General features: G+C 40.9%; 2 protein-coding genes across 2 annotated transcripts in view; both read right to left on the minus strand.

Moving 5' to 3' along the window:
• Window positions 1–18,716, minus strand: part of ATP7A (ATPase copper transporting alpha) — a 91,455-nt gene extending 72,739 nt beyond the window's left edge. Inside the window, exon 1 of the mRNA XM_090265202.1 lies at window positions 18,579–18,716. The gene's annotated coding sequence lies outside the window, so the exon portion shown is untranslated. The remainder of the gene's footprint in view (window positions 1–18,578) is intronic.
• Window positions 18,717–23,025: 4,309 nt separating this feature from the next.
• COX7B (cytochrome c oxidase subunit 7B) lies at window positions 23,026–27,595 on the minus strand. Its single transcript, XM_090264252.1, has 3 exons — window positions 27,436–27,595; window positions 24,847–24,971; window positions 23,026–23,139 (listed from the first exon to the last, which is right to left on the minus strand). The coding sequence occupies exons 1-3, from the start codon at window positions 27,473–27,475 to the stop codon at window positions 23,065–23,067; spliced, it is 240 nt and encodes a 79-aa protein (XP_090120378.1). The 5' UTR covers window positions 27,476–27,595; the 3' UTR covers window positions 23,026–23,064.
• Window positions 27,596–27,899: the final 304 nt, after the last annotated feature.

Below are 27,899 nucleotides of genomic sequence, written 5' to 3' on the forward strand. Positions count from 1 at the left end.
TCTGGTTAAGTGAGTCACGACTGTTTTATATTGTTTGCAAGCAAGAACTTGGCCCAATACATGTATAATACCATGTGGCCATTAAACACAATGATGTAGCGCTGACTGGCGTGGCTCAGTTGGTTGGCTGTCCTACCACAAAGGCAAAAGGTTGCTGCTTAGATCCCCAGTCAGGGCGCATGCCCAGGCTGCAGGTTCGGTTTGGTCCCCGATCTGAGCATGTGCAAAAGGCGGCCAGTCGGTGTTTCTCTCCCTATCTCCCTCCCTTCCACCACTCTTTCTAAAAATAAATAAATAAACAAACAAACAATGACCTAGATCTCTATTTACAGACAAGAAAAGTGTTCAGGACACATTAGGTAAGAAAAAGCAAATTTTCACTCTGCCCAACTTTCCCTTAACCAACCTCCAATGGACGAACTGACGCTCTCTGTTCTATCACTACAATATTCAGACGCCCACAGCACGCTGATGAGCCCTTCCTGTCCCACCGGGAGTGCGCTGGCATTCTTCGTTCAGCTGTGTTTGCTCCCAAGCCTATTTATGCCCACGGACCTTCTGATAATCATGTGTTAATTAAATGTTACACAGACTGGTGAAATGTGAGTCTTAAAGAGAGCTCTTCTTTCCATGAAAACAAAGGTAAATGCTTTTAGAAACACTCACTACAGGTGAGCAACGCACTGCTGAAATAGCTACGCAGGAAACAACTTAAAAGAGAGTGGGGGGGGAATGATAAAAATCGAAAAGAATTGTTCTCTGCTTACATGAAACTAAAGTACAAACTGGACCTCTGGAAATCTGGAATAAAACAATATGGATGTGGCATGTGCAAGAAAAAAAAGAAGGAATTCCAGAGGACCAATATGCAAAAAAGAGCTTTGGCCCTACATAGAAGTATTATAAAATGAATAAAAATGTTCTAGAGTCTTAAACATTGAATAAGCCATATATATATAATCGTCGTCGTCGGCAGCCGTCCGTCTCGAGAGACGATGGTGTAGCTTCTTAAGAGTCTATCTGCACCGCCGAGAATGGCTGTGCAGTCCGACTCGGGAGTGACACGGTATCTGTCTCCTCCCGTGTTGAATCGACATCTTGCGATGACGCTGAAGCTACAGAGCCTGGGCAGGGTGATATGGAGGGTCTGCTGTTGCCCATGCAGCAGACCCCCCCTCTCTTCGCAGCTGAAGGGTCCAAGGGAAAGACGGAGTCAATACAGCTTGGCTTCAGGAGCGCCGCAGGAGTTGCCGGTGTTGACTACAACGTCAAACCGCCTTAGGGACTCCAGCTCCGGATTTTCTGTCGGGGTTTACTCCCTTAGCCTTTCCCCTGAAGAGGTATGCCGCAAGGCAGCGGAGGTTTTTTGGAGTCAGAGTTTTCCTTCTCTGATGTACCCTGACTGGAAGATCGAACCAGCGACACTTAGCTCGCAGGCCGATGCTCAATCCACTGAGCTAAACCAGCCAGGGCCATATATATAATAAGCCATATATATATATATATATATATATATATACACACACATATATAGTTTTTATGGTTCCCTTCTTCAATTAGCCAACCACTGAATGGTTAGGGAAGCTTTTAGCACAGTTCCAGTTTCTGTGAGGGAAGACTCTGTAATAAATCAGAGAACCAAGAGGGAGAAAATCTAATTCCATTTTGTTTTAAAAGGGCCTTAGTAATTTACTTTTTCAGCCTTGACTAAAACTAGTGATAAGCCAACTTTTAGCAACAGTGAAATAATAAAGTAAGATTGAGCCCTGATTTGTGTGGCTCATTTGGATGTGGAGAAAAGGGAGCCCTAGTGCACTGTTGGTGGGAATGCAGACTGGGGCAGCCACTGTGGAAAGCAGTATGGAGGTACCTCAAAAACTTAAAAATGGAACTGCCTTTTGGTCCAGGGATCCCACTTCTGGGATTACATTCAAAGAAACCCGAAACACAGACTCAGAAGAATACATGCACCCCATGTTGATCGCAGTGCGATGTACAACAGCCCAGACTTGGAACCAGCCCAAGTGCCCATGAGCAGATGAGTGGATAAAACAGCTGTGGCACATTTACACAGTGGAGTAATGCTTTAAAAAAAGAAGGAAATCATACTGTTTACAACAGCATGGATGGATCTGGAGATTATTATGGTTCGTGAAATAAGCCAGTCAGAGAAAGACAACTACTACATGATGTCACTCATACGTGGAATCTAATGAACAAAATTAACGGATGAACGAGATAACACCAGAGGCATGGATCTATAGAATGGACTGACAGATTTTAGAAGGGAAGGGGGAGAGGGGCTGGAAAACATTAGCCAAAGAACATATATGCATATATGCTTGGTCCATGGATACAGACAACAGTGTGGCAAAGGCTGGGGGGATGGAAGGGAGAAAGGAGGGGAATGGGGGACACCTGTAATACTGTCAACAATAAGAAATATATTAATTTTTTAAAACAATTTTAAAGCTTGAGGCGGAAAAGAATGGTCCCTTTCCAAAGCTACACAGTTCAACCACCATCTGCGTTTCTGCCAAGAGCTTCTCCAGAAATAAGAGTGCCCCAAGGTCCCTGGTGGGTGCAGCCGGCAGACCCCTCTGCAGGACCCGAACATGGCGGGGTGCTGTCACAAGTATTTGGGGAACCAGTGCAGTGCACTCCCCAAGCTGGTACTGTGACAAGTGGAGTGCTCGACCCTGGGAAGGTGGCATCTGGGTCTCTAGCAGACGCCCTTCTCTCCCAGGTGCACTGAATCCCCACTGGTTTTCACGACCAGATGCTATGTGGGCTCCTCTTCCCATCTCTGGTGCTCTGCGTTGGGGATCCCTGCCTGGGGTTGAGACCCCTCGCTCCTGGGGAAGGGAGTTTTGCAGCTGAGATATTCCTGCAGCTTCTCAGCCGCCACATGTGGGAGCAGGGGCCAGTCCTTTGTGGGTCTCTGCCCTTCCTACCAGTCTCTATGTAGTTTCTTCTGTGAATCCTTGGTTATAATACTTCAGTTCAGCCAGCCTTCAGTTGGTTATTCAGGCTGCTTGCCCTATAATTTAGCTGTAAATCATGTTTGGCACCAAGAGGAGGTGAGTGCAGCTCCCACCTACTCTGCAGCCATCTTGGAATCCAATACAAAATGATACTGGATGAAACTAATATAAAATAATATTGAATGTATTAGAAAAATTTTAATTAAAAAGAGTAATAATTAAATCAGGCACTGGTATTCTGCTTAGAAAAATGATAAAAAACTGAATGAAATACCTGATGCATTTTACAAGGTATTTTATATAAACCATTAATATAAAATATGCATGCCCTTTAACCCAGTAATTCTATTTCTAATAATATATCCAAAGAAGAAAAAGTATAAAGAACTCTATTAAGGATGCTTATAACAACGTTGTTTTGACAAACTGGAACCAATCTAAATACCAATACAGATTTGATCAAATAAAGTATCACATATTAAAAACTGTCATACACTTAATGACACCAAAAGATGTCCATGAGTTAGGTGAAAATAAGAGAGGCTACAAAGCCTAACTGTAGACTATAGCCCTGTTTTTATAAAAAATATTTTATATATTACACAGAATGTGTAAGTAAGAGGAAAATACTTAGAGAAGAATTTCTATCATATTCTGAACAGTGGCTAATCCCTGGATCATGGCATTAGGGGTAGTTTTTACAAGCACTTATTAAAGTCCTACTATGTTTCCGGCACTATTCCAGGTGCTGGTGATACCGCAGTGAAGCATGCAGCCACAGTCCCCGCTTTCACGGGGCTTACATTCTCATGAGGGAGACAGAAAATAAGGAAACAAAGAAACATACAAAATACATATAAAATCAGCCGCAGCCGGTGGCTCAGCTGGCCGGAGGTGATCCCACACACCAAGAGGTCGTGGGTTCAATCCTGGCCAGGGCACGTACCTAGGCTGTGGGTATGATTCTTGGCTGGGGTGTGTACGGCAGGCGAGCAATCGATATTTCTTACATTCATATTTCTCCCTCTCTCTCTGCCTTCCTCTCTCTCTCAAATCAATAAGCATGCCTTCAGGGGAAGACTATTTTTAAACAAATGAAATATATAAAACGAAGTGGTGATAAATATTATAAAGATAAAACAAAGCCCAGGAAGGAAAGATATCTCAATATTGCCTGGATTTTGTTTTTACATGGACCATTTACTCATTTTCTAATAAGAAAAAAAGTATTTTTACTTTAGAAAAAGTAAATGTATTTCCGGGATACTTTTGGAGGACCCATGGTCCAGGTCACCTTTCAGATGTTTGAGTGACCAAACAAACAAACAGAAAAACAAAAAACAGGCAAACAAACAACAACAACAAAAAAAAAAAACAGTAAAAATTTTGTTTTTAAAAAAGATCTCAGAATGACTAAAACTTAAAGGGTAGACTTCAGTTATCTGGAAAATTCACTTTTGCAAAATACATCCTTCCTCAATGATGCTCAATAAAAGATACTATAGATCACAAAAAGCTGCACTGAAGGCTCAACTGTACGGGATTCCCAGGGGCGCACAGAAAACTTCTCTACCCAATCTAGAAGAGCCTATGAAACCCCCAAAAGGTGTTCAGTTTCAACTCCAATACTGTAGGTGTGTAATGCCAGAGACATCTGTTGAGATTACTTTATGCGGATGGAAAAAAAAAAAGCCCTATTTCTTCCCTTCCTTGGTTTTCTGAGACCATAAAGTTTGGGGACAAAAGAATCTGTAGACTTTATGAGCAAAATATTCTAGATGTCCAAAAGAATACCCTCCTAAGCGCAGCTCCCACTGATAAGTGATCTAATGAAAATATGTATGATATATCTGAAAGCCTGGATATTACAAACCCTCCTATGACAGGAGGGCAAAGGCATGGGTACTGGGGATGGTTTGCTGAGCTATCTTTTCTCTGGACGAGTCTCCCTCTTAATGAACAAACCGCATTCAGAAAGTCATGCATCGGAGTCGGAAGGACAGCTAATGACCCCAGGGGACACGTTGCTCCCAGAGATGGAGTCTATAGCTTTGGCTTCATGGACACTATTTAATCAGTCAAACCGAAAGGAATCAGGTAGATTTATACCTCCAGCCAAATACACACCAGCATTTGACTTGTGTAGGAGGAGATTATAATACTCAGTACACCTGGCTGCTGTGGCTCAGTGGATTGAGCGTCGGCCTATGAACCAAGTATCACTGGTTCGATTCCCAGTCAGGGCCCATGACTAGGTTGCACGTCAGGTCCCCAGTTGGGGGCGCGAGTGAGAGGCAACCACACAGTGATGTTGTCTCCCTCTCTTTCTCCTTTCCCCTCTCTCTAAAAATAAATAAATATTTTAAAAAAACTCAGTACATGTGGTAGATCTGGGGGACCCATCTTGCTGATGATGATGGAAAGGTATCTCCCCTGTTGAGTAAGAATATAGTCAATCTTACCAGTACTTAAAAGAAGAACTTATACAAACTATTTTGTCTTAATTTTTATACCTGAAATATCCATGTGGTAGGACTGAAACCTAAAAATTAACTTAATGGACATATGTATTGTTCAGAATAGTGTGACTTTTCCTAATATCTGCATTTTTCATAAATTTTCTAATTTTAGCAAAGCAAGGTCCACAAAGCTATCTTTAGCATGAATTAAGCCAGCATTCCATAAACATTGCCTTCATTTCCTGTTTTACAGCCTTTGGTAAATACAGGTGAAAATCTGATAACATTCTCCCCCGTTCAAAGTTGAATCACTATCGGAACAGATAAGGATGAAAAATCATGTAGTCGAAATGTATGGGAGCTCAATCTTTTAAAGGGGACTAGCAATTAAAACCTGTTGGCAGGTGAATCTCTGCACAGCATGCCCCTCTCCTTTCTTGGAGAGTGAATAAAAACTTTACTCCCTGTGCCTTCTTGTCTTTGTGAATTCTTTCACAGCCCACATCGCTGGCCACCCTAACATTTTGGTGGCCTGTATGGGGACATTCTCTATTTCTCCCTCTCCTCTGGCCTCCTGACACTTCCAACCAGGGAAGCAGTGGGCAGTGGAAGCTTGATCCGGGCTGACCCCTCAACCCTGTCTCTGCGAGGTTTGGAGACAGGATTCTAATCCTTCTCTGTCTCTCCAGACTCTGAGGACAGCCTCCTCCTACCAACTTTCACGGCCAGCGATTGATATAAGAAAAATTGTTTTTTTCCATGGAGCAATTTGACTGGGAATTACTGGAAAGCAAGAACAGAACTATGCACTCCCTGCAGCCACAGGCAGAATATAACATTGGAACAAACTGCAGCCTCGGGTTACAACGTCCCAACAGCCCAGGAACCACACAAAAGGCCTGCCACCCCTCTTTAATCCAATTAGAATCCAATAAAAGCTCAAAGCCCCCCACCCTCAGTGCTGGTGTATCTCCCTACACCATGTCCTTCTCCTTTATTGGAGAGTGAATAAAAACTTTACACTCTTTATAAAGAAATTGGTAATGACAACTGTTTAGCCAGGTATTTTTATACATATGAATGAGAATGAATTCAGAAAAGGCCTACATCATTCCACACCTTTAAGAGTTTTTGTAAAATAAAGTTTTCTTTTTTTTTTTTATTAATCTTGGGTGAGGGAGAGGGAAAGAGAGAGGAAGGGACAGAGAAACATCAATTTGTTGGTCCACTTACATATCCATTCATTAGGTGGTTCTTTTATGATGTGCCCTGCCTGGGATCAAACCCACAACCATGGTGTATCAGGACAATGCTGTAACCAACTGAGCTACTCGGCCAGGACAGGAGTTTTTAACTGGTAAGTTTCAAGTGCTTTGCTATCACAAGCAAGCAAAAGCCCTAATACCGATGGCTTTATCAGATCCACTGAATTGCTGGGAAAAATACTAAATTCGTTGCGCATTTGTTGAACAAAAATCTATCAATAACATTTACCATTTGGGGAATTTTTTTTAAAGACTTTTTTTGAAGATTTTATTTTTAGAGAGAGGGGAGGGAGGTAGAAAGAGAGAGAGAGAAACATCAATGTGAGAGAAACATCAACCGGTTGCCTCTCACACGCCCCCAAACTGGAGACCTGGCTCACAACCCAGGCACGTGCCCTGACTGGGAATCAAACCAGTGACCTTTCAGCTCACAGGCCAATGCTCAATCCACTCAGCCATACCAGCCATGACACTATTTTGGGAATTTAAAGTACAAATTCATTACAATTTGCAGGGAAAATATTTTCTCAGAATTCGTTCCTCAGTTCTATGATTCTGTGCTATCTGAGAAAGCACTAAGATGAATTTTGTCATCTCACAAAACGAAGACTGTAAAATAGGCTGGAATCTTTAGAAAGTAGTTCTGGCGGAGTAAAAAAAAAATGTGCTTTATCTACAGGGGAGCTATTGTCCCCCCATTTTAGACAAGTAATTTTCACTAGGTGAATGCTTTCCTTCAGTTTGCTTTAAAGGGGGTTCACCTTTTTAATTCTGAAAAAGCTGTGAGGAGTCAAGCTATAACTAAATTCTAAATTTTGGTTTAGTGCATTCTGCTGGATTTTTGAAATAAATTATTAAAGTGTCTCTTCTCTTACTTTATCTGCCTTTTTTCTCTACTTTTGAAGGGTTCATGTGCACAAACATACATACACCCAAATAAGACAGACTGAACTTAACTAATATCTTCCAGCTAACAACTGATTCTGACAACGCCTCCTATGAATGTAGGAAATTAAAGCTGGACACAGCACAGAGAAAAGTAAACAGATAAAATAGGAAAAAATGTAAGTATCTATGTTCAAAAATGATACTGCCATACTCTGGCATGAAACAAATTGTATCTGGCCAAATCTTGCAAATCAGTCTCTTCACCATGCACACACAATAGTGAGTTTGATGGAAATGGCTGAATTAATCTGAAAAGCTTAATAATTATGAGCCAAGTTCCTAAAGAGTGGCTAGAACCTGGGCAATATTAAAAAACACAATTAAAAGAACATATGGAGAACTAACATGCCAGTTGAATAGAGAGAGGAAATATTGCACATGGGAGCAGGAAAGCCGGTTTACCTAGTCAGGATCAAGGGTGTGGGCAGGAAAGAAATAACAATAACATATCGTTACATTCATAGAGCATATTCCTGTTTACAAAGGAGTCTTTCGTAAGTTATTTCATTGAAGACAGCAGGTATATTCATTAGGCAATTCATTAATTTGATATACATTAAAGGGAACATTTTTGGCATCAGACAAACTTAGACTTGAATCCGAATTCTGCCACTTAGCAGTTGTGTGACCATTAGCAAATTGTTTGATCTCTCTAATGCTCAGTTTCCTCATCTGAAAAAAAAAAACAGGTAACTCTTACTCATGGGACTGTTGAGAGGAATATATCAGATAACGTATGTAAAGTGCCTGGCACATAATTTCATCTCCTCTTCACCTTACTAATGTTGCCAAGAGCCTAGTCTCTTTTTGGTTCTGCGCCAGGCTCACAAAGGTGAATGAATACGACAAAGGCTCTGCCTTCAGGGGCTCAGGGATGCATGGTTACTATGGGGACCTAAAAAATAAAGGGGGTTGGGCAAAGACTTCACAGAAGAGATGCTTTAATTGTCCTTTTCCCCTTTAAAATAGAAGGAAAAAAGTCAACTGGAGACAAACAGAAAATAAAGATAAGCAAAAAAAAAAAAAAAAACCAGCCCTGGATGGTGTGGCTCAGTGGACTGAGTGCTGACCCGCAAACTGAAAGGCCACCAGTTCGATTCCCAGTCAGGGCACATGCCTGGGTGGCGGGCCAGGTCCCCAATTGGGGGCATGCAAGAGGCAGCCACACATTGATGTTTCTCTCCCTCTTTCTCCCTCCCTTCCCTCCTCTCTAAAAATAAACAAATAAAATCTTTAAAAAAAAAGAGACAACAAACCAGTCCACCATCGAGAGAGAACTATATTAACCTTTTGAGGTAGGAGTGTATATGTGTGTGTTTGTGTATTTATAAGTTTAGGAGGATATTTTATATACACATACACACACACACAGATTTTTAATAAAATGATACACTATTGTTTTATAGCACACTTCTTTTTATTCTATGTCAGTAAATAGTAATATATAATAATGCCTAATACTTTTTGCTATTTTAACCTTCACACACCCCAATGGGATAGATAGCACTATTACAATATCTCCATTTTACAGATGATGAAATTGAGACACACAGAGGCTAAGGGACTTTCCCAAGGCCACACAGCTAGTAAGTGAGAAAATTGACATTTGAATCCAGTGAGTCCACTCCATAGTCTCTGCCATAATTTTAAAAGGCCAAATAGAAGTCCATTATCTCACTGCACCATAACGTAACCAATCTACTATTGTTAGGTAAGCTGGGGCTTGAAGGTTGAGGAGGAGTTCTCCAGAAGAACAGAAAAGAAACACCAAAGAAAAGGGCCATGAACAAAACTCAAATAGTGTGGCATGTCTGAAGGAGTGCTTTTGCTATGACTGGGAATACAGCGTGAGTGGGAAAGGGAAGGAGACTGAAAAGATAGGTAAACTCATGTCACGAAGGATAACTTTGAGAGGGACGAGACTAGAGTCAGGAAGACCAGCTAAAATGCCCACTGTCCAATAATGGAATATTATTCGGCCATAAAAGGGAATGAAACTGTCACATATATATTTCATCATGGATGAACCCTAATGACATTATGCTAAGTAACATAAGCCAGGTAAAAAGGAAAACTATTGCACGGTTCCAGTTATAAGAGGTACCTAGAAGAGGTAAATTCATAGTGACAGAAAGCAGAATACGTAGATGTTACTAAGGGTGGGAGAAGGGGGAATGGGAAACCATTGTTTCGTGGGCACAGAGTTGGGCTTGGGATGATGACAAAGTTCTGGAACAGAATAGTGGTGATAGGCTGTGGCCGGTGTGGCTCAGCTGACTGGAGCATTGTCCCACAACCAAAAGGTCGCGGGTTCGATTCTCAGTCAGGGCACATGCCTGGGATGCAGTTCAGGCCCCAGTCCAGGGGCATGCGACCCCTGATCTGGGTGTGTGCAGGAGGCAACGAATTGATGTTTCTCTCCTACATTGATGTTTCTCTTTCTCCCTTCCTCTTTCCCTCTCTCTCTCTAAGCAATGAAAAAATGCCCTCAGGTGAGGATTAAACAAAATAGTAGTAATAGTCACAGAACATTGTGAATGTACTTAATGCCACTGAATCATGCCCTTAAGATGGTTAAACAGGTAAATATGAGATTATATATATTTTAACACAATAAAAAAAATACTATTACCCAGAAGGGAAATGATTAGGGTCTGGAGATTGAAAGGAGGGGTGGGGACATTTCAGAAACATCAAGAATTAAACAGATTTGGTGACTGACAACATGAGGTGAAAAAGAAAATGACTTTCATGTTTCTGGGTATAGAGTAGTGACATTTTACATTTCCTTTTATATATAAGGCCCAGAAACACAAAGTAATTTATCCAGAGTTAGTTTGTTAATAACAGAACTGAAACTTAAATGCCAGACTCCTGATTCAAATTCACTACTCTATACAACACAACACATCAAGAAAGAATATTATCCTACATTTATATAGCACTCTGTATAATTTAGAAGTGCTTTGACATATATTACTTTGATATCCATCACAACCTACGAGTTAGGGTGGGTATCATCATCCTTTTACAGATGAGTACACTTAAAGGAAGGAAATTGACGCAATTCCTTAAAAATCCTCAAAGGTCTACATTTCTTCTGTTTGATTACAGGAGAGCCTTAAGACGGCAAGGGAGAGGCAAGTGATGATCTTGGGACTACCATGCTGCTATGTGTAGCAGGTACTGAGGGAAAACGGGGGCTAAAAATATACGTGATTTCCGTAGGCTTCCAGGCAGCCATATTGCATAAGTCCATGTCATAATTTTTAGACTCATAACCTGACTGCTGCCCCCTGGAGTTGTGTAACACAACAGCCCTGGATGAAACGAAGTGGGAGTCTCCAACCTGCAAGTCAGGATCTACCGGTAGGTCGAAACCTCACCTCGCGAGCGCCGAGCCGGTTCCCAATGTCTTCCCCCGTCTGCTTACCCACACTTTCTGACACAAGTCTCAGCTAACATTCCCAGGGCGAAGGGGAGGGCAGCACAGCCAGCAACGGCTTCTCAAGGGCTGCAATGCTTGTATCTGTCCCGATCTCAAGACCAAGGTTAAAAGCAGCTCCTCCCTATAATAAGGTTGGACATCGCCATGATAGAGAATTGGGAGGAGACAAAGATGGTTTTGTGTGATCATTTCTACTTGACTGGTGTGGAAAAAATTCTTAAAAAGTGCCAGGATATTGCTGCTAAACCTTCTTAGAATGTGATCATACGGACATCAAATCCAAAGGTAACGAGAGAAGGCAGGTCATAACAGGCATTCATTTGGCAAACCACTCATACCTTAAGCCAAGTTGAGGGAATACTAACACAGATCACAAACAAAACTAACTACATAAGCTTCTGACCAAGCTGTATGTAAGTACCACCCAAAACTAGGACACAAATGGTCTTGCCAGAAACTTCAAACATTGAATAGAATGCAAAACTAACCAGACGCTTCAAATGTAGAACAGAACCTAAAACGATGACCACTGGTCGTTCTCAAATGCCCAAGTCAAACAACTGCAGTTACGTTTCTCTTCCTATTCTTACAGAAAGACAACCAGAACCAAAGGTTGCGCACATGTAGTCTCTTTGGCTCAAACACATTTCTGATGGCATTGCACCAACCATCACACAAGGTATTTCTTTCCTTGCCTAACCTACTTCTCCCAACTTCTTGGACTTCCCATTGGCACTTCCATGTGTAAGCTGCGCTCCGCTGTCACCTGGTGTGACTTGGGTTACTGACCCCAGCTGCTCTGTGTAAATATCATGCTGTTGCCTTGATAGCTGTGTCACTGGGAAAACTTAAAACAAAATTCGAGCCTCAGGAAACAAGTCAGAGTGGAGAGGGTATCAAATTGAGTCAGTATGACTTCAAAGCCCATGCTCCTAACCCTCTCCAACACAGGGTATCCAACAGAATTTAGCACAGATGAAACAGCTGTTCAAAGCATTCAAAAGGTGGCTGTATTGGAAAAGCCCAGCCTTCCCTCCTGTTTCCCCTCTACTCTCAGACGGCTACTGCACTCAGAACACTTCTGACACCAAATGTGTGGGGATTTTCCCCGCCAAGCAATTCTGTGACACCGGGGGACTCCCGTACAATTTAATGAACTCTGACACTGTCTGCCTTGAGACAAGTGTCAGATCTTATGGCTTAAGGGCTCAGTCCCACAAGACTGCTCTACCCCACTTCCCAGAGACTTAAACATCTGTTTAAATCATTCAAAAGATGGCCCACATCTATTGCTTTCAATACTCTCTGACATAAAATCTCTACTACAGTCAGGCAAGTGCCCTCACTGCCACACGGCCCATGCGTGCCATTTCTTTTTATGATTTTATTCAGATGGCTCTCCTCACCTAGAATGTTCTCCTCCACAGATTGAAATCCTATCGCATTCCTGATGTGTGAACTCCACAGAGCAGCACCTACAGCTGCTGTCTTCACTATGCTATCCCCAGCACACCGCACATGATAAGCTACTCAAATAATTGTTGAGTGGGTAAATGAGCCCAAGTGCCACCTCCTCCTTGCAAAGCATGTCAAATACTTGCACCCACCTTCTTTTTGAACTCTGAACACCCTCAGAATAAGCCTCATAGTTCAGTACCTAATTTCTCTGCAATTGTTTGGTATGCAACCTCTTTCTGTGGCTAGACATCGGAGCACTGCCTTGTGCTTCTTTGAATACTACAGAGGGCCGACGTAAACACTAGATATACGAGAACATAATAAACATTTATTAATTGGAGTGCTGATGTCATTCAGTATAAAAATTCAATTTTCACACAACTTGGTAAGAATTCAGTTACTCTGCAGAGTAGGGTACACATGAATAAACCCCTTTTCCATTGCCTACATTTTATATACCAGAAATCATTCAGCAGAAGTGCGGTTCAGCATTTCACGATTAGAAGAACAATCTAGAGAATCTCTATAGCCCAGAGTATGTATCTCACTAAGTTTACAAGCAGATTAGTGAAGAAATAGAATGAATACATCGGGGATATGACTTGGTAGCTGTCACAATGAGTTTGAGAAACCATGTCAGGATACTGTAGCTGTATTGTAGGCTACTGTGCCCTCCCAGTCTGAGTTTTCCATTTTCTATGGTGCAATGTAGACATTCTTGGGTTGGCCAAAAAGTTCATACGGTTTTTTCCATAAAATAAGACACATTTTTCATTTTCACCAATAACTTCATTGATTCGGATATTTGGCATATGTCGGCTCTCTCGCATGTGGTAGAATGTTGTTTGTTCTCAGTTAATGCCTCAATTTGATCACTATCAACTTCAACTGGTCTACCCGACCGTGGAGCATCATCGTCCAGTGAGAAATCTCTAGCACAAAACTTTGCAAACCACTTTTTTTAAAAAAATTTTATTTATTTATTTTTAGGGAGAGGGGAAGGGAGAGGGAAAGGGGGAGCGAAACATCAATGCGTGGTTGCCTCTGTGCACCCCCAACTGGAGACCTGGACCGCAACCCAGGCATGCGCCCTGACCGGGAATCGAACCGGTGGCCTTTCGGTTTGCAAGCTGGCAATCGATCCACTGAGCCACACCAGCCAGAGCGCAAACCACTTTTGACATGTTTAATCAGTCACAGAACATTCTCCATACACTGCACAAATCTTTTTCTTTGCATTTCAGTTGCATTTTTAGCTTTCTTGAAATAATAAAGCATAATATGCTGAATATGTTGCTTATTTTCTTCCATCTTCAGTATTAAAATGGCTACACAAAAATTCACCAATCTGGTATTTTTTAAATGCACATTGATATGACAGCTGTCACAATACAATCTAACAAAAATGTTTTGAATAAAGTTAAAGACAACTAAGCACCACTAGAGCCATCTTACAAAAAAAAAAAAAAAACCAAATGAACTTGTTGGCCAACCCGATAAATACTGCTTGCAGGCACTGACTGATTAGTATATTGCTCCTATAGTCTACTAATTTATGGTACAGCAAAACTATAATTTAAAATCGTATTATACAGGTTGCTAAAATTACATTTACGGTAAATAATGTGTTAAAAGCAGAATAGTAACTAAACTTTGTGTGTTTACTACTGCCAGGCAATGCTTTTTAAGGCTTTACCTGTATTAACCCACTGACAATTCTAAGAGGCAGGTATTACTATTGACCCCATTTCAGAAATCCGTCTAGGGTCATAGAAGGAGTAAGCAGAGGAGCTGGGTGAGATTCTGACCCAGGCAGTCTGGTGCCAGAGACACCATTCTTAATTCTATGTTGTAAGTGCCTCTCTAAAATAGCACATCACAATACAGTGGTGAAATTAAGATGCCTTGAAGTTATCAAGAGAATAATATCCAGTATGTAGTCTGGAAAATGGAACCACCAAAGTTCCAATTTATGCTTATCAACTTTTATTGCACAATCTCTCAGTACAGTTTAAACTCTAAACATATTATTATAAACATCAAAGTCTATCCAAGTTCAAAGATGTTGCTCACTGTAAAGATGATAAAACAAACATAAACCATTTCTTCTCTCTTCCTGGGACACTCTGAGAATACAAATAAAATAAGACGAACACCATTTTAAACAGGAGAAAACAAAACTATGAGTCTTTACTTTTTAATTTGGTTTGAAACTACCAAGGAAATTCTGAGCTACCAATACTTGAACTTTAAATCATCAAGTCAATCTGTTCATTCATACTTTCAAAGAAGTGAAAGGGACACTTCTCTCTTTAGTACAAATAGGCACTTAATTCATTAGACCGAATTTTGCTCAAATATCTATGTTCTTTAAAAAATGGAGTTCTCAAGCCAGACTGACCAGCTAATCTCAGTTTAGCCATTTTGCCCTACGGAAGAATATGTCAACTCTTACCAAAGTACAAATAATAGACAAAGTGCCAGGTTTACTTTTTTCACAACAGACAAATGGCTCTGGTCTTCTTCACTTATATGCAACAACAGTAACAACAAAAAATAGTAAAAAATACAGGATCCCATGAGTTACCATTTGCCCTAAAGTTAAGAGGAATTTATGTGTTATTTTGTAATAACGCAGTGGATAATCCTAATCATAACCTGGCACTCAAAGCCACATAATACACATACACACACACATTATATAACATACACATACACACCATATATGTATAACATATACACACACGTGTATATACAACACATATACACACGCACGCACATCATATATAACACACATGCATCATATATACACACGCACGCATCATACACGCATACAATGGCAGCCGTCCGTCTCGAGAGACGATGGTGTAGCTTCTTAAGAGTCTATCTGCACCGCCGAGAATGGCTGTGCAGTCCGACTCGGGAGTGACACGGTATCTGTCTCCTCCCGTGTTGAATCGACATCTTGCGATGACGCTGGAGTGTCCTCTCCAGTGAAGCTGAAGCTACAGAGCCTGGGCAGGGTGATATGGAGGGTCTGCTGTTGCCCATGCAGCAGACCCCCCCTCTCTTCGCAGCTGAAGGGTCCAAGGGAAAGACGGAGTCAATACAGCTTGGCTTCAGGTGCGCCGCAGGAGTTGCCGGTGTTGACTACAACGTCAAACCGCCTTAGGGACTCCGGCTCCGGATTTTCTGTCGGGGTTTACTCCCTTAGCCTTTCCCCTGAAGAGGTATGCTGCAAGGCAGCGGAGGTTTTTTGGAGTCAGAGTTTTCCTTCTCTGATGTGCCCTGACTGGAAGATCGAACCAGCGACACTTAGCTCGCAGGCCGACGCTCAATCCACTGAGCCAAACCAGCCAGGGGAATATACACGCATACACACATCATATATACACGCTTACACACATCATGTGTACACACATACACACACATCATATATACACACACATCATATATATACACACACATATATACACACACATCATATATATACACACACATACACACATCATATATATACACACATACACACATCATATATATATATAAAACATACATATATATAAAACAAGGATTTACAAAAAGGAATGTATTGGAACTATTGTAGCAATATAATCAATAAAATATACTTAAAAAAAAGAAGGAATGTATTGTGTGGGAACCCTCAGGGAAGTAAAGGTTGTGGTGTGTTAAGTCGGCGTTATTTTTCCTCGCTCTCTTGTCATTTTCAAACAAATTTTACTGCTTCTGCGTGTACTTTGAAAAGAAAACAAGCTTCTGCATTACAGATCAGAGGTTTTAACCTATCCTCTGGAGGGATTACTGTTTAAACAAACACTACCTAGAAGCCACAAATATATGATGGGAGGGAAAGGAGAATGGGTGTAGGTGGAAAAGCATATAAGGGAGATAAATGGTGATGGAAAAAATACAATAAAAAGAGGGGGGGGAACGTGATGATTGGCAAAGAATCGTTTGTATCGGGTTAAAAGGCCTAGTAGAGCAATCAGTGAAGAGAAAAGGAAATGCAGAAATTCCTTGGGGAAAACCTGGAACAGCTTCTGAGTTTACACAATGTTGTTATTCATTCCAAACAATTTAAAAAATGATTCCATGAGCTGAGGGGAGCTTTAAGGGGACTAAATGGTAATGGAAAAAATACAATAAAGATTAAATTTTTTTAAAAAACATAAAAATGATTCCAAATTATATTTAGCCACAACACTCAACCAGGATTAAAGTAACTATAGCTAGCATCACTTTTTCCTCTTTTAGATTCGAGTTTACATTAGAAATAAATATCATACATTAAACTGTTTTTGTCATTTCATGTATTTTTTCCCTATATAAGCTCTTCTATGAATTAAATGTTTAATGTTAACAAGAGTGGGAATTTCACAAATACAGAACATAAAAAGAAAACTGAAAAAAAAGTGGATATATATGCAAGGTAAAGGAATTATGGGTGATTTAATTTTATTTATTTTTCCTTAGAGAGAGGGGAAGGGAGGGAGAAAGAGAGGGAGAGAAACATCAGTGTGTGGTTGCCTCTCATGTGCCCCCAACTGGGGACCTGGCCCACAACCCAGGCCTGTGCCCTGACTGGGAATTGAACCAGGGACCCTTTGGTTTGTGGGCTGGCATTCAATCCACTGAGCCACACCCGCTGATTCCTATTTGTTTTTACGTTTCAATTACAGTTGATATTCTACTCCACTATCATGATTGCATGTATATAAGCTTTTTTATTGGCCACAGGGTACCTGGATACGGCTGTAAGGTTACCAGTTTTGTATTCTGTATTTTTCTCTTAACTAGTGAAAACTTGGAAGATGTGGCTGTGTTAGAAATAGGAATATTGATGTACAGTGGGTTGCTGGATATGCTGCATGTTTTTAGCTCCCCAAGCCTTTGTTCACATTATATTTTCTACCCAGCCTGCCTGCCCTCTCCTACAAAGGTAAAGCTATCCGTTTTTCAAGGCCTAGTTCAAATGCTCCTTTCCCTCTACTCTCCTAAGACTTTGTTTCTAATCTACGTTACTGAGATTAAAAGAATCTATCAGTCTTTCCTACTACACTGTGAGAACCTCCAGTATTTTTTTTTATAAAAAAAAAACCCTCATATCATGACTGTAGACATAAGAAAGTCTGAAAGATAAAAAATAAAGTCTCAGTTCAAAATATCCTTTAAAAAAGGGTGAGACAGGTAGCCTAATGATTCCATTAGTGAAACTGGTCTAACCCATGGTCTTCACAACTAAATGCAACTACTTCAGTGCAAATTCTTCTGAGGCCAGTGCTTCTGTCCTAATTTTTTGTGTGTATGCCCCCTAGCCCCCCTCAGAAGTCAGTATCACCTAATTAAATGTTCCGGACACACTCGCAATACAAAGCCATATTACTGTAGATGAAGAGGCTGTAATTAAAACAAAGATGAGGTGCTGAAATACAAAGACTTGGGAAACAATAAGAGTTGTTGGTGATTAGGATAAACCTGTCTACAGGAAAAAAATGACAAAGATAACGATGCCCAGGATGCCACAAGGGTGGCGAGTAACTTTACGGGAAGGGGGCGGAATGAACAAAATGGAACGGAAGGAAACAAGACCATTCTCTCAGTTTAACTTATTCACCTCCCCGAGCGAGACAAGAGGCAAAATATTTTTTATATTATTTCATTAATGATGATGATCAGTCCATGTGACTTCCAAACCGCGGCACAGACCTTGCTGTACCTTCAATTAATCAGATGATAAAATATGCCATGGATAAGCGGGAACGCACCCCAGGGGGGCACAAGAAATTAACACAGGTCAGGACGCAATTTCCCAGTGTATTCCCGTGTGCGGGGAGGGCAAACACGAGTGCGGTGAATACCGGAGTTGTAAAGAGCTGAGAGTTTGGAGAACGCCCCAGATTAAAATGACCTTCTTGCCACACTCAGTAGTAGAGAGTGACAGCACAGTGCACCCCTCCACTAGAAGGGGACGACGGGAAGGCGATATAGGACTAACCTGGTTTCTGTCCTATTGTTAAACCTCCGGAGCCACGCAGCCCGTGACAGCGACAAACCCGCGCGAGGAGGCTCCAAGCTCACACACCGGGAGCAGTCTAGCGGCGGTGGCGGCTGCGGCCGCGGCAGCGGTGTTGGTGGCGACGGCGGCGGCGGCGGCGACTCCTCCCTCCGCGGCTTCTCTCCCTCCACCCTCTGCTGCCCGCCCGCCCGCCGCCTTGACCCCTCCTTTTCTCCCTCCCCCCACTTCCGGGTGCTGCCCAGGCCGGAAGCAGGGCGGAGGGGGCGGGCACACGGACGCACCACGGGAAGGGGAACGCGGGGGCTGGGCACGCTTTCCCGTCCCCTACTGCCCCCTGGCGGACGCGCGGCCTCGGGAGGAAGGCTTTTGGGCGCTGCGGAGCGCCTCCTTGCCTCTTCACCAAACCGAAAGAAAACATTAAAAAAAAAAAAAAAAAAGACAAAAACCACCCGAACTTCTGTCATCGGCAGTTTCCTAACGTCCAGCCAAAAGGAACCGCACAGCTCCTTGTAGATCATCTCCCCGGTAGTTCAGCTTTCCCGAGCATGACATTAACGTACTTCACCGGACTGTACCGCCTAACTCCAGATGTGAATGTTAGAAGTGTAAATGTGCTCTCATCTCTCCACTGAAAGATGAGTTCCGAACTTTTAAATTCATACATTTTATATCTTTTTCATTCACGCATCGAAACTCCTAACCTTTATCTGCGTGTTGCACTTAGCGCAGGAATCTCACCTCAGTACCTTTGCATCACCATCCCAAGCTCTAAATCACTTCCACATTTATTCAGCACCTAAGGACCTAGAGGATTCCAAGGATGCAAAAATATTACAGTATATATCACCGTGAGTTTTAGATATGAGCTGCATAAAATATAACAACGCAGCCCTGGCTACTGTGGCTCAGTGGGTAGAGGATTGGCTTGTGAACCCAGTCTCGCTGGTTCAATTCCCGGTCAGGGCACATGACTAGGTTGCATGTCAGGTCCCGAGGTGGGGGCGCAAGTGAGAGGCAACCACACAGTGATGTTTCTCTCCCTCTCTTTCTCCTTTCCCCTCTCTCTAAATAAATAAATGAGTTTTTTCTAAAAATGTAACAACACAGTGCAATAAATAAGTGCTACAGAAATCATTTGAGAAGAATGTATTTTTATGTTTCCCAATTTTACTTTTCAAAGAGCAGCAAAATCCTACCACTTTTAAAACCACAAATGTTAACAGTAAGAGGATGAGGCTTCATCTCACTAACTTAAAATAGACATCATCTTTTCATATTTTGTTTCACTGAAAATCCGTCATAAGATGTAGGGGAAAACTAACCACAGGATTATTTATATTTTCAACAGCAACTATTTGAACCCAGTTCCCATAAAAAAGACTATCAAGTCTAATAATGTTGTGGAACTCAAAATAGTACACATACTACAAAGATTAAACAAATTAATATTTGTAAAAAGTCTCACAGAAGTGTCTAACACAAAAAGCATATAAGTATTAACTAAAATAATTTCCATCCTACCTGTTGTCAGATTCCTAGTAAGCCTTGACAGACAACACCTATAACTACCCACGGATGTAATTATAGGCCTACAATTAAGTATTTCAGAAGGAATTATTTCTTTCCCCTCAACACCCATCCACATAAGTAAAAAATTACCTGCAAAACTCCTTACCTTCCCAGACAAGAACTTCTAGTTGTCAATGTGCATCACCTTAACTATTAAGATACAAATTCACCTCCAATTTCTTTTAAAGCTTTAATTTATTTATTTTTAGAGAGAGGGGAAAGGAGAAAGAGAGGGAAAAATACATCACTGTGTGGTTGCCTCTCATGCGCCCCCAACTGGGGACCTGGCCCGCAACCCAGGCATGTGCCCCGACTGGGAATCGAACCAGCGACACTTGGTTGGCAGGCCAACACTCAATCCATTGAGCCACAGCAGCCAGGGCCTCACCTCTAATTTTAAAATCTTAAAAATACATCACATGAAATTAAAATGGCTCTTAAGTGGACTGCCAATTATAAGCAACTCACATTTTTAAAAATATTTTATTTTTTAGAGAGAGGGAAAGGGAGGGATAAAGAGAGGAAGAAAAACATCAATGTGTGGTTGGTTGCCTCTCATGTGCTCCCAGCCAGAGACCGGGCCCGCAACCCAGGCATGTGCCCTGACTGGGAATCGAACCAGTGACCCTTTGGTTTGCAGGCCACTGCCCAGTTCAAACCCATACCAGTCAAGGCTAAGCAAGTTACTTTTTAACTACAATATTAACATTGTGCTGAGCATTCAGAAAAATTGCTTCAAGCCCTGGCTGGTGTGGCTCAATGGATTGAGTACCAGCCTGTGAACCAAAGGGTGCTGGTTCAACTCCCAGTCAGGGCACATGCCTGGGTTGTGGGCCACATACCCAGTTGGGGGCGTGCAAGAGGCAACCACACCGTGATGTTTTTCTCCCTCTCTCCTTCTCTTCCCCTCTTTAAAAATAAATAAAATCTTTTTTTTTAATTGCTTCAAGTCAGAAACCGAAGTTTATCTTCTGGTAAACTTTTATCAGATATCATTTTACTAGCTCTCAATTTTTTCTAGAGTTTATCACTATAAACTGCAAGGTCATCTGCCATGTACATCCTCAGTCATCAACCCATTCACTCACTCTTAACACACCTCATGTCTAAATGCATCAGCCTTCATCTTCATTCTCAATGCACAAGCTTCTTACCATGTTTTATGATTATGATATTTTAACTGAGCTTTCAAATAGAAGGGAATTTTTCAGGAAGAAATCAAGGTTTGTGGGGTTGAAGAGTTAGTAGGTGCTCCCAAAATGCTTACAAAGTCGTATTAGTATCTCCAATAAAATAGCCACGAGGGCAAGAACTCAACATTTATGCCTCTACAACGACCATGGTACGTAGTTCTAAATCAGTTTAATGAACTTAAAAGGATATACCCACTAAAGTAATTGTTTGAGGGTGAAATTAACACTGGGATTCATGACATTCACCCTAACTTAAACAACACTTGACAGCCCTTCAAAAATAACATTTAAAAATTGGCAATGCTTCTAAAGTAAATCACGTACTTAAATTCCACAGATTTTTTGTATTTATTTTTGTTATTCAATATTATTCTGTATCAGCTTCAGATGTAGAGAAGTGGACAGAAAATCATGCACCTTACAGTGGTCCCCTACTGCCCCAAGCACCCATTTGGCCCCATACACAGCTGTCACACGATTGACTACCTTCCCCATGCTGTAATCTAGATCCCTGTGCCCATTCTGTAAGTACCAGTTTGGGATGCTTAATCCCTTCAGTCCCCAAACGCCCTTTCCCTCTGACAATTGTCAATTTCTATTTTATTTTGCTCATTAGATTCCACATATAAATGAGATCATATGGTTATGTCTTTCTGACTTATTTCACTTAGCATAATACCCTCTTGGTCCATCCATGTTACTGCAAAATATTTCATTTTTTACAATTTGTACAGGTGAGTACTCCATTATATATGTGCACATCATCTTTAGCAACTCATCTGTTGATGGCATTTGAGTTGCTTCTGTATCTTAGCTAGTGTAAATAATGTTGCAATGAACATAGGGGTGTATATATTCTTTCAAATTGTTTAGGTGGAATTACTTTCTTAAGGAGCCTCCACTGTTTTCCAGTGGTTGCACCAAGCTGCATTCCCACCAACAGTGTACTACAGGCGATATATTCTAGAATTAGAATTCTGAAACTGACATCATTTTATTAACCAATGTCATTTCAATAAATTCAATAAAAAAAAGTGCAGAACTCATTGATAGTAGATAAGTGAGAAACTGTATTCAACAGTTTCTTTAATAACAGATCCTTTAATAACACCATAAACATCTCAGATTAATATGCTGAAAAAGCTAAAGGACTAATTAGGATAAATGAGCCAAGGGAGCTAGCTGGCCTTGAGACATCCTAGGAGTACATCTGATAGGACCACTCCTACCTTGGGTTCAGTGGCACCCTGAGTTCTCTTGGCAGAAGTGAAAAGGACTTAATAATGCCAATTGCAAATATAAACATAAATGGGAGGTAATAAGTAGTAGGCGTAACCAAGATCTCCGTATTAAATTTTTAGCTCAAAGATGATCTAAAATAACTCTGTAATCATGAATTCTAATTACAGCTTTTACTATAAAGTCGACTTTGAGGTGACAACCAAATTCTACTTTCACAGTATCTCATAGAGAAAAGTTATTTAAGAAGTTGTATAATTCTGATTTTATGAACACAGGTTAAATGAATGAAAAGCGATCAAGCTTAGTTTCATTCACAAAAGAAACAAACTACAATGAAGGTTTCAAATGTACTTTATTTCTTCCATCGTGCCATATTTTAATGGGTAGACAGTGCTTTCCACTTGGCAGCAATTACGAGTTGATTTTGAGCCCGTTAATTATTACGCCGGCTGGGATGATTACTAATCTCTCCACTCCTTTGGGGTGACTCTGCCAACGGGGGACAGATTCCATTCTATTCCAATTTGTGTTGCTGTCTGTAAAAATTAAAATGCTGTCAGTTATACACGTTTAAACAAGAGTCCACACTCCCTTGGAGACTACTCCTTCAAAGTGACAAAGTCATTCTTCTGCTCTATACGTGAAAAACAAACAGAAACTCACTGGGATCTAGTGCCTTCCACAGGAAAACCTAATTGCTGTCCTAATTCTCTAGAGCCATGCCGTTCAAGAGAAATTCCTGAGAGGAAGGAAATCTTCTGTATCAGCACTGGCCAATACAGTAGCCATTAGCCACATAGGTTGTTAACATGTAGCCAGCATGACCAAGTGACTGAATTTTTAACTTTATCTAATGAACTAGGTTTGTATTTCACATTTTATACTACACCTCCTCAGAGCATCGCTTCACTCAAGCACAACTACCTAAATACTGGCAAAGAGCATTTTTATAATATCCCTTCATGAAAGGGCACTTCGCCTCGAAGAAGTGCCCCACCACACACTTGTTTACTCTTCTAATGAGGTACACACACGTATTTTAATAGTACATCTGATTTCAGGAAGATCAAAACAAGAATGAAAAAGGCCTATTAAAGTATCTTTGTTTATTAAGGCAACAATTGACTGCTATTTTTTAAAATCAACATGTATTTATTATAACTTCAAGACTCCCACTTCTTTTAAATTCTCATGGAACGATATGTCCATTTATTTTAGACAGAGGAAGGGAGAGGGAGAGAGAAATGGGGGAGAGAAACATCGATCAACTGCCTCCTGCACATGCCCAACCCACAACCTATATATGTGTCCCTGACCTGGGATCGAACCCACAACATTCTGGTGTATAGGACGACACGCCAAGCAACTGAGCAACCCACCCAGGGCAAGGCTCCTACTTTTAACCAGCAAGTAGAGTGACTAGTAAGTAAATTATGAAATGTAAATGTAAAAAATAAAAACCTGAAATATTGAAAGCAAGTCATTTTATATCTCATCTATCAGAAATGTGGTAGTCAGTTCTGAGGGCAGAATTTTGGAAGAAAAACTAACTAAGTGAAGAAAAGTGACCCAAGATGGTGAAAACCCTGGAAACCACGTAACAAAAAATGACTGACTGAACTAAGGATGTTTAATCTGAAAGATCCAGGACACATGATAGCAATTTTTCTAACATCTCAGGGTTGATACATGGAAATGAGATCAGAAACTGGGTTACAATGGAATAACTGGTAAAATACGAAGGAAGCAGATTTTAACTCAACATATGATGCTTTCAAAACAGCTATACACCCCTGGCTGGTTTGGCTCAGTGGACTGAGTGCCTACCTGCGAGCCAAAAGGTCACCAGTTCGATTCCCAGTCAGGGCACATGTCTGAGTGCGGGCCAGGTCCCTGGTTGGGGCGTGCAAGAGGCAACCACACATTGATGTTTCTCTCGGTCTCTTTCTCCCTCCCTTCCCCTCTCTCTAAAGATAAATAAATTATTTTAAAAACAGCTATACAACATGGGAAGGGCTGGCTGCCTTATGATCTAGGAAGCAACCTGTTACTGGAAATGCTGAGAACAGATGAGGGATGAATGCTAAATGTTGAGAAAGAAATTCCTGCACTGGGTGGTGCTTACATTAGAAAACCTCTAAAGTCCCTCTTAACCAGAAATGAATACTACTGCGTGAAAATATTTTGAATACATAAGCTAAGCAGCAATGAAAAATCATAAATTATCAATCAATAGTACTTACATATGTCCATGCAGCAATACAGAAAGTGATTCCACTAGCTAATACAGCATTACCATATTTGTCATGGAAATCAGGTGTGCGTTTCTGGTTGATCTGCCTTGCCGTTATTTGCTGAATGCTACGAACTTGAAGAAGAAAAAAATACAAAAGCATATCAATGAATTATCAGGAAAAGATAATGCGTGCAGTTACCACTGGCAAACAGGAAAGCCAAGGAAGTTAACTCTGCAGTATTATGCAGTTCGATAAAATGTTAAAAGATATTGTAGCTTTACCACACTTTGAAAGGCATCAGAAATAAGATGGACAGATACGTGATGAAACAAATATACCAAAAAGTTAATTACAGAATCCTTATGGCGGACATGTGGATGTTTATCATACAACTGTTTCAACTTTTCTGTGTGTCTGAAAGTTTTCATAATGAAGTATTGTGTGGGAAAACAAAGAACAGGTTATGTTAGCAACATTCGCTACAAATTGGTATTTGTATCACCTCTGGAACTTGGCTCCTACTCATTAATTTGAATATTTATGACTTAAATTTTCACTAAAGTTTATTCAACAGTGCTCAACAACTTACAACATCAAAGGGTAAATGAACTCAAAATGAACTTCAAATTAAAGCACCCTAAATGTTCATGACCTTAAAATAAAATAAATTTTAAAAACCTCCAAAAACTAGAGTGCCTTGACTAGACCTTTCCCCTTCTTTTATTATTTTTAAAAATTACCAATGAATACACCACTATGCCTAAAGGAAACGGGGTGTATGACAATGCATGAGACATAGACCTTGTCCTCGGGTAACTTCCAGTCTAGAGGAGGAGATGAGGCATGTAGACGAAAATCACTGTAATGCAAGCAGAATGTTAGCTAAGCACTTTGAACACTAGGATTTGGTTATGCAGATGTGGCAAAGGTGAATCCGAGAAAAGGCAGACAAAAATCCACTGTACTAGAAAACCAACTCCCTTCGGCTGAAGGACAAGGTGTATGAACAAGCAATAGGGAGAAAAACCGAAAGGATCATGGAGGGCTGTTGCTTTGGTTGAGGTAAAGATTTTTAAGCAGAATGACCATAAAAAAACTGTTTTTACTATTATTGCCTCTGGAGGCACTTAGAGGGGCTTGGAAAATAGCCAAGACTGGAAAATGCATATTCCCAGCCGGTTTTAAATCCCCCTCCAACCAAAGTGGCAAGTTGCTATAGTTTAAGAGCCTCAAAGGGTACTTATGTACTGATGGAAGGCATATTACAGAGTAACCTTGACCATTCACCAGCGCTCAAGAATATAATCGCTTCCACGTGATACAATGTTATTTCTGATTAATGGTTTCTCTTAACTGCCTTACGATTTTTAACTGTTACACTTGGATGAAGAAATTTACAAACATTTCACAATATATACTGCTTTTGAGCAGTTAAAAAGTGAGTTTGTAGAGCAGAGGGTGGAAAAAAAAAGTGAGTTTGTGAATTCCACAACCACCAAAAAAACAAACAAAAACAACCTTTTCCTGAGTTACAACAGGGCCTTACCTTCTCAAAGGAAAAAAAAGAAAATTACCAAACAATTCTGGAACACCTCATGACCTCAACACTCAGGTCGCCCAAGTGGATTTCTTTAGACTTCCTTAAAGAAGTGGTTTAGTTACCACCTATTAGTAATCTCAGATAACCCTCAAGAACTTTATGGAGTAGGTTTTATTTAATAACTCCCTAGTTTACAAAAAAGGGAAATGAAGTTCAGAGAGGTTTGCACAATGTGAAAGGGATAATAGATGTGGATTTTGTCTCACAAAAAAACAGCTGGACAACTATTTTTTTCGTTATTGCCAAAGCTGGGTGACTTCAGAACAGCATCTAGTTATACCTCCAAGTGCTCTCTAAACTGAAAATAAAAAGATGGCTAAAAAAAGCCAAATCATTACTTAAGGTCATTTCCATTGTAAAAAAAAAAACCAAAAACACAAACAAAAACAGTACTCAACTTTACTCAAGGTCACCTTCAGTGCAAATCAATCATGGAAATGACTTTCCTCTCTCCAGTCTAGTGCATTCCAAATACATAATGCTGATCTCAAATTTCCCCTGCATCTTCCTAACTTGTCGATGAGAAATAACCCGCAAATAACACAATATGCGGGGCGACCACTTCAGTTGTCTCCCTGCGATCAAACCAGATGAATAGCTAGATTTACAGCTTCCTTCCACGATGGTTACAGGAATTGGAGAGGAGACTCTTCTATTTGGGGGTAAACGTTCCCACATAGCTAAAAATTACCGAAATTACTTAAAGAACAAGAGGTGTCCACCACGCGTGCTCTTCCCTGAAATCGTAGGTTACTACTGAAAAGCAGAAAAGGGCTAGGCTACGACTCCGTTAACAGAAAGCGAGCTGTGAACCACAACAGAAACACGGGGTGATTAAGCTAATGCTAAAGACATCTTTCCAATTAGGGCGAAGTGAGGCACTAAACATTTAGAATTAGAAGGTCAGGATGCAGGTGAAGGGAAAGGGAAGGAACGACCACCAAGACAAATGGATAAAAGGCCCTTGAAAATGATTTGGTCATAATTTTTCTCACCTGGGAGACGACCTAGCGCGTTTTTGGCCAAAGGAAACATTGTGAAGCTGAAGACAGAACTGCAGCGACAGCACTTGCTGGTTTGTCGCACCTTCGCGTCCCGTACCCTTGCAAAGAACCCTGAAAAACAAAATGGCTTTCCGCAGGGCGCCTGGATGAGATGTGATGAAATATCGCGAGGCCTGTGAAAACTATAGAAATAACCGCTTTAAAACACGGAAAGAAAACTGCCTTCTGGGAAATGTAGTTTCACGCTTTATAAATGGCTTGTGATGGTATTTTCTGAAGAATGAGAAACCCGTCCCCAACCTGGAACCGAAGAGCCCTATAGAGCAGAACTGAGACACTGATATCAGATCAGTCATCCGCTTCAAGATATGTAGTGTTTCTGAGGCTTGACTCCACTCTAGTAATTCTTTGTTCCACTCAAACTGCCTTCACTTATTTGAATTTTGGTCTCCTAT

This window comes from Furipterus horrens, unplaced genomic scaffold (assembly GCF_987537825.1).
Source record: "Furipterus horrens unplaced genomic scaffold, mFurHor1.1.pri manual_scaffold_17, whole genome shotgun sequence".
NCBI lineage: Eukaryota > Metazoa > Chordata > Mammalia > Chiroptera > Furipteridae > Furipterus > Furipterus horrens.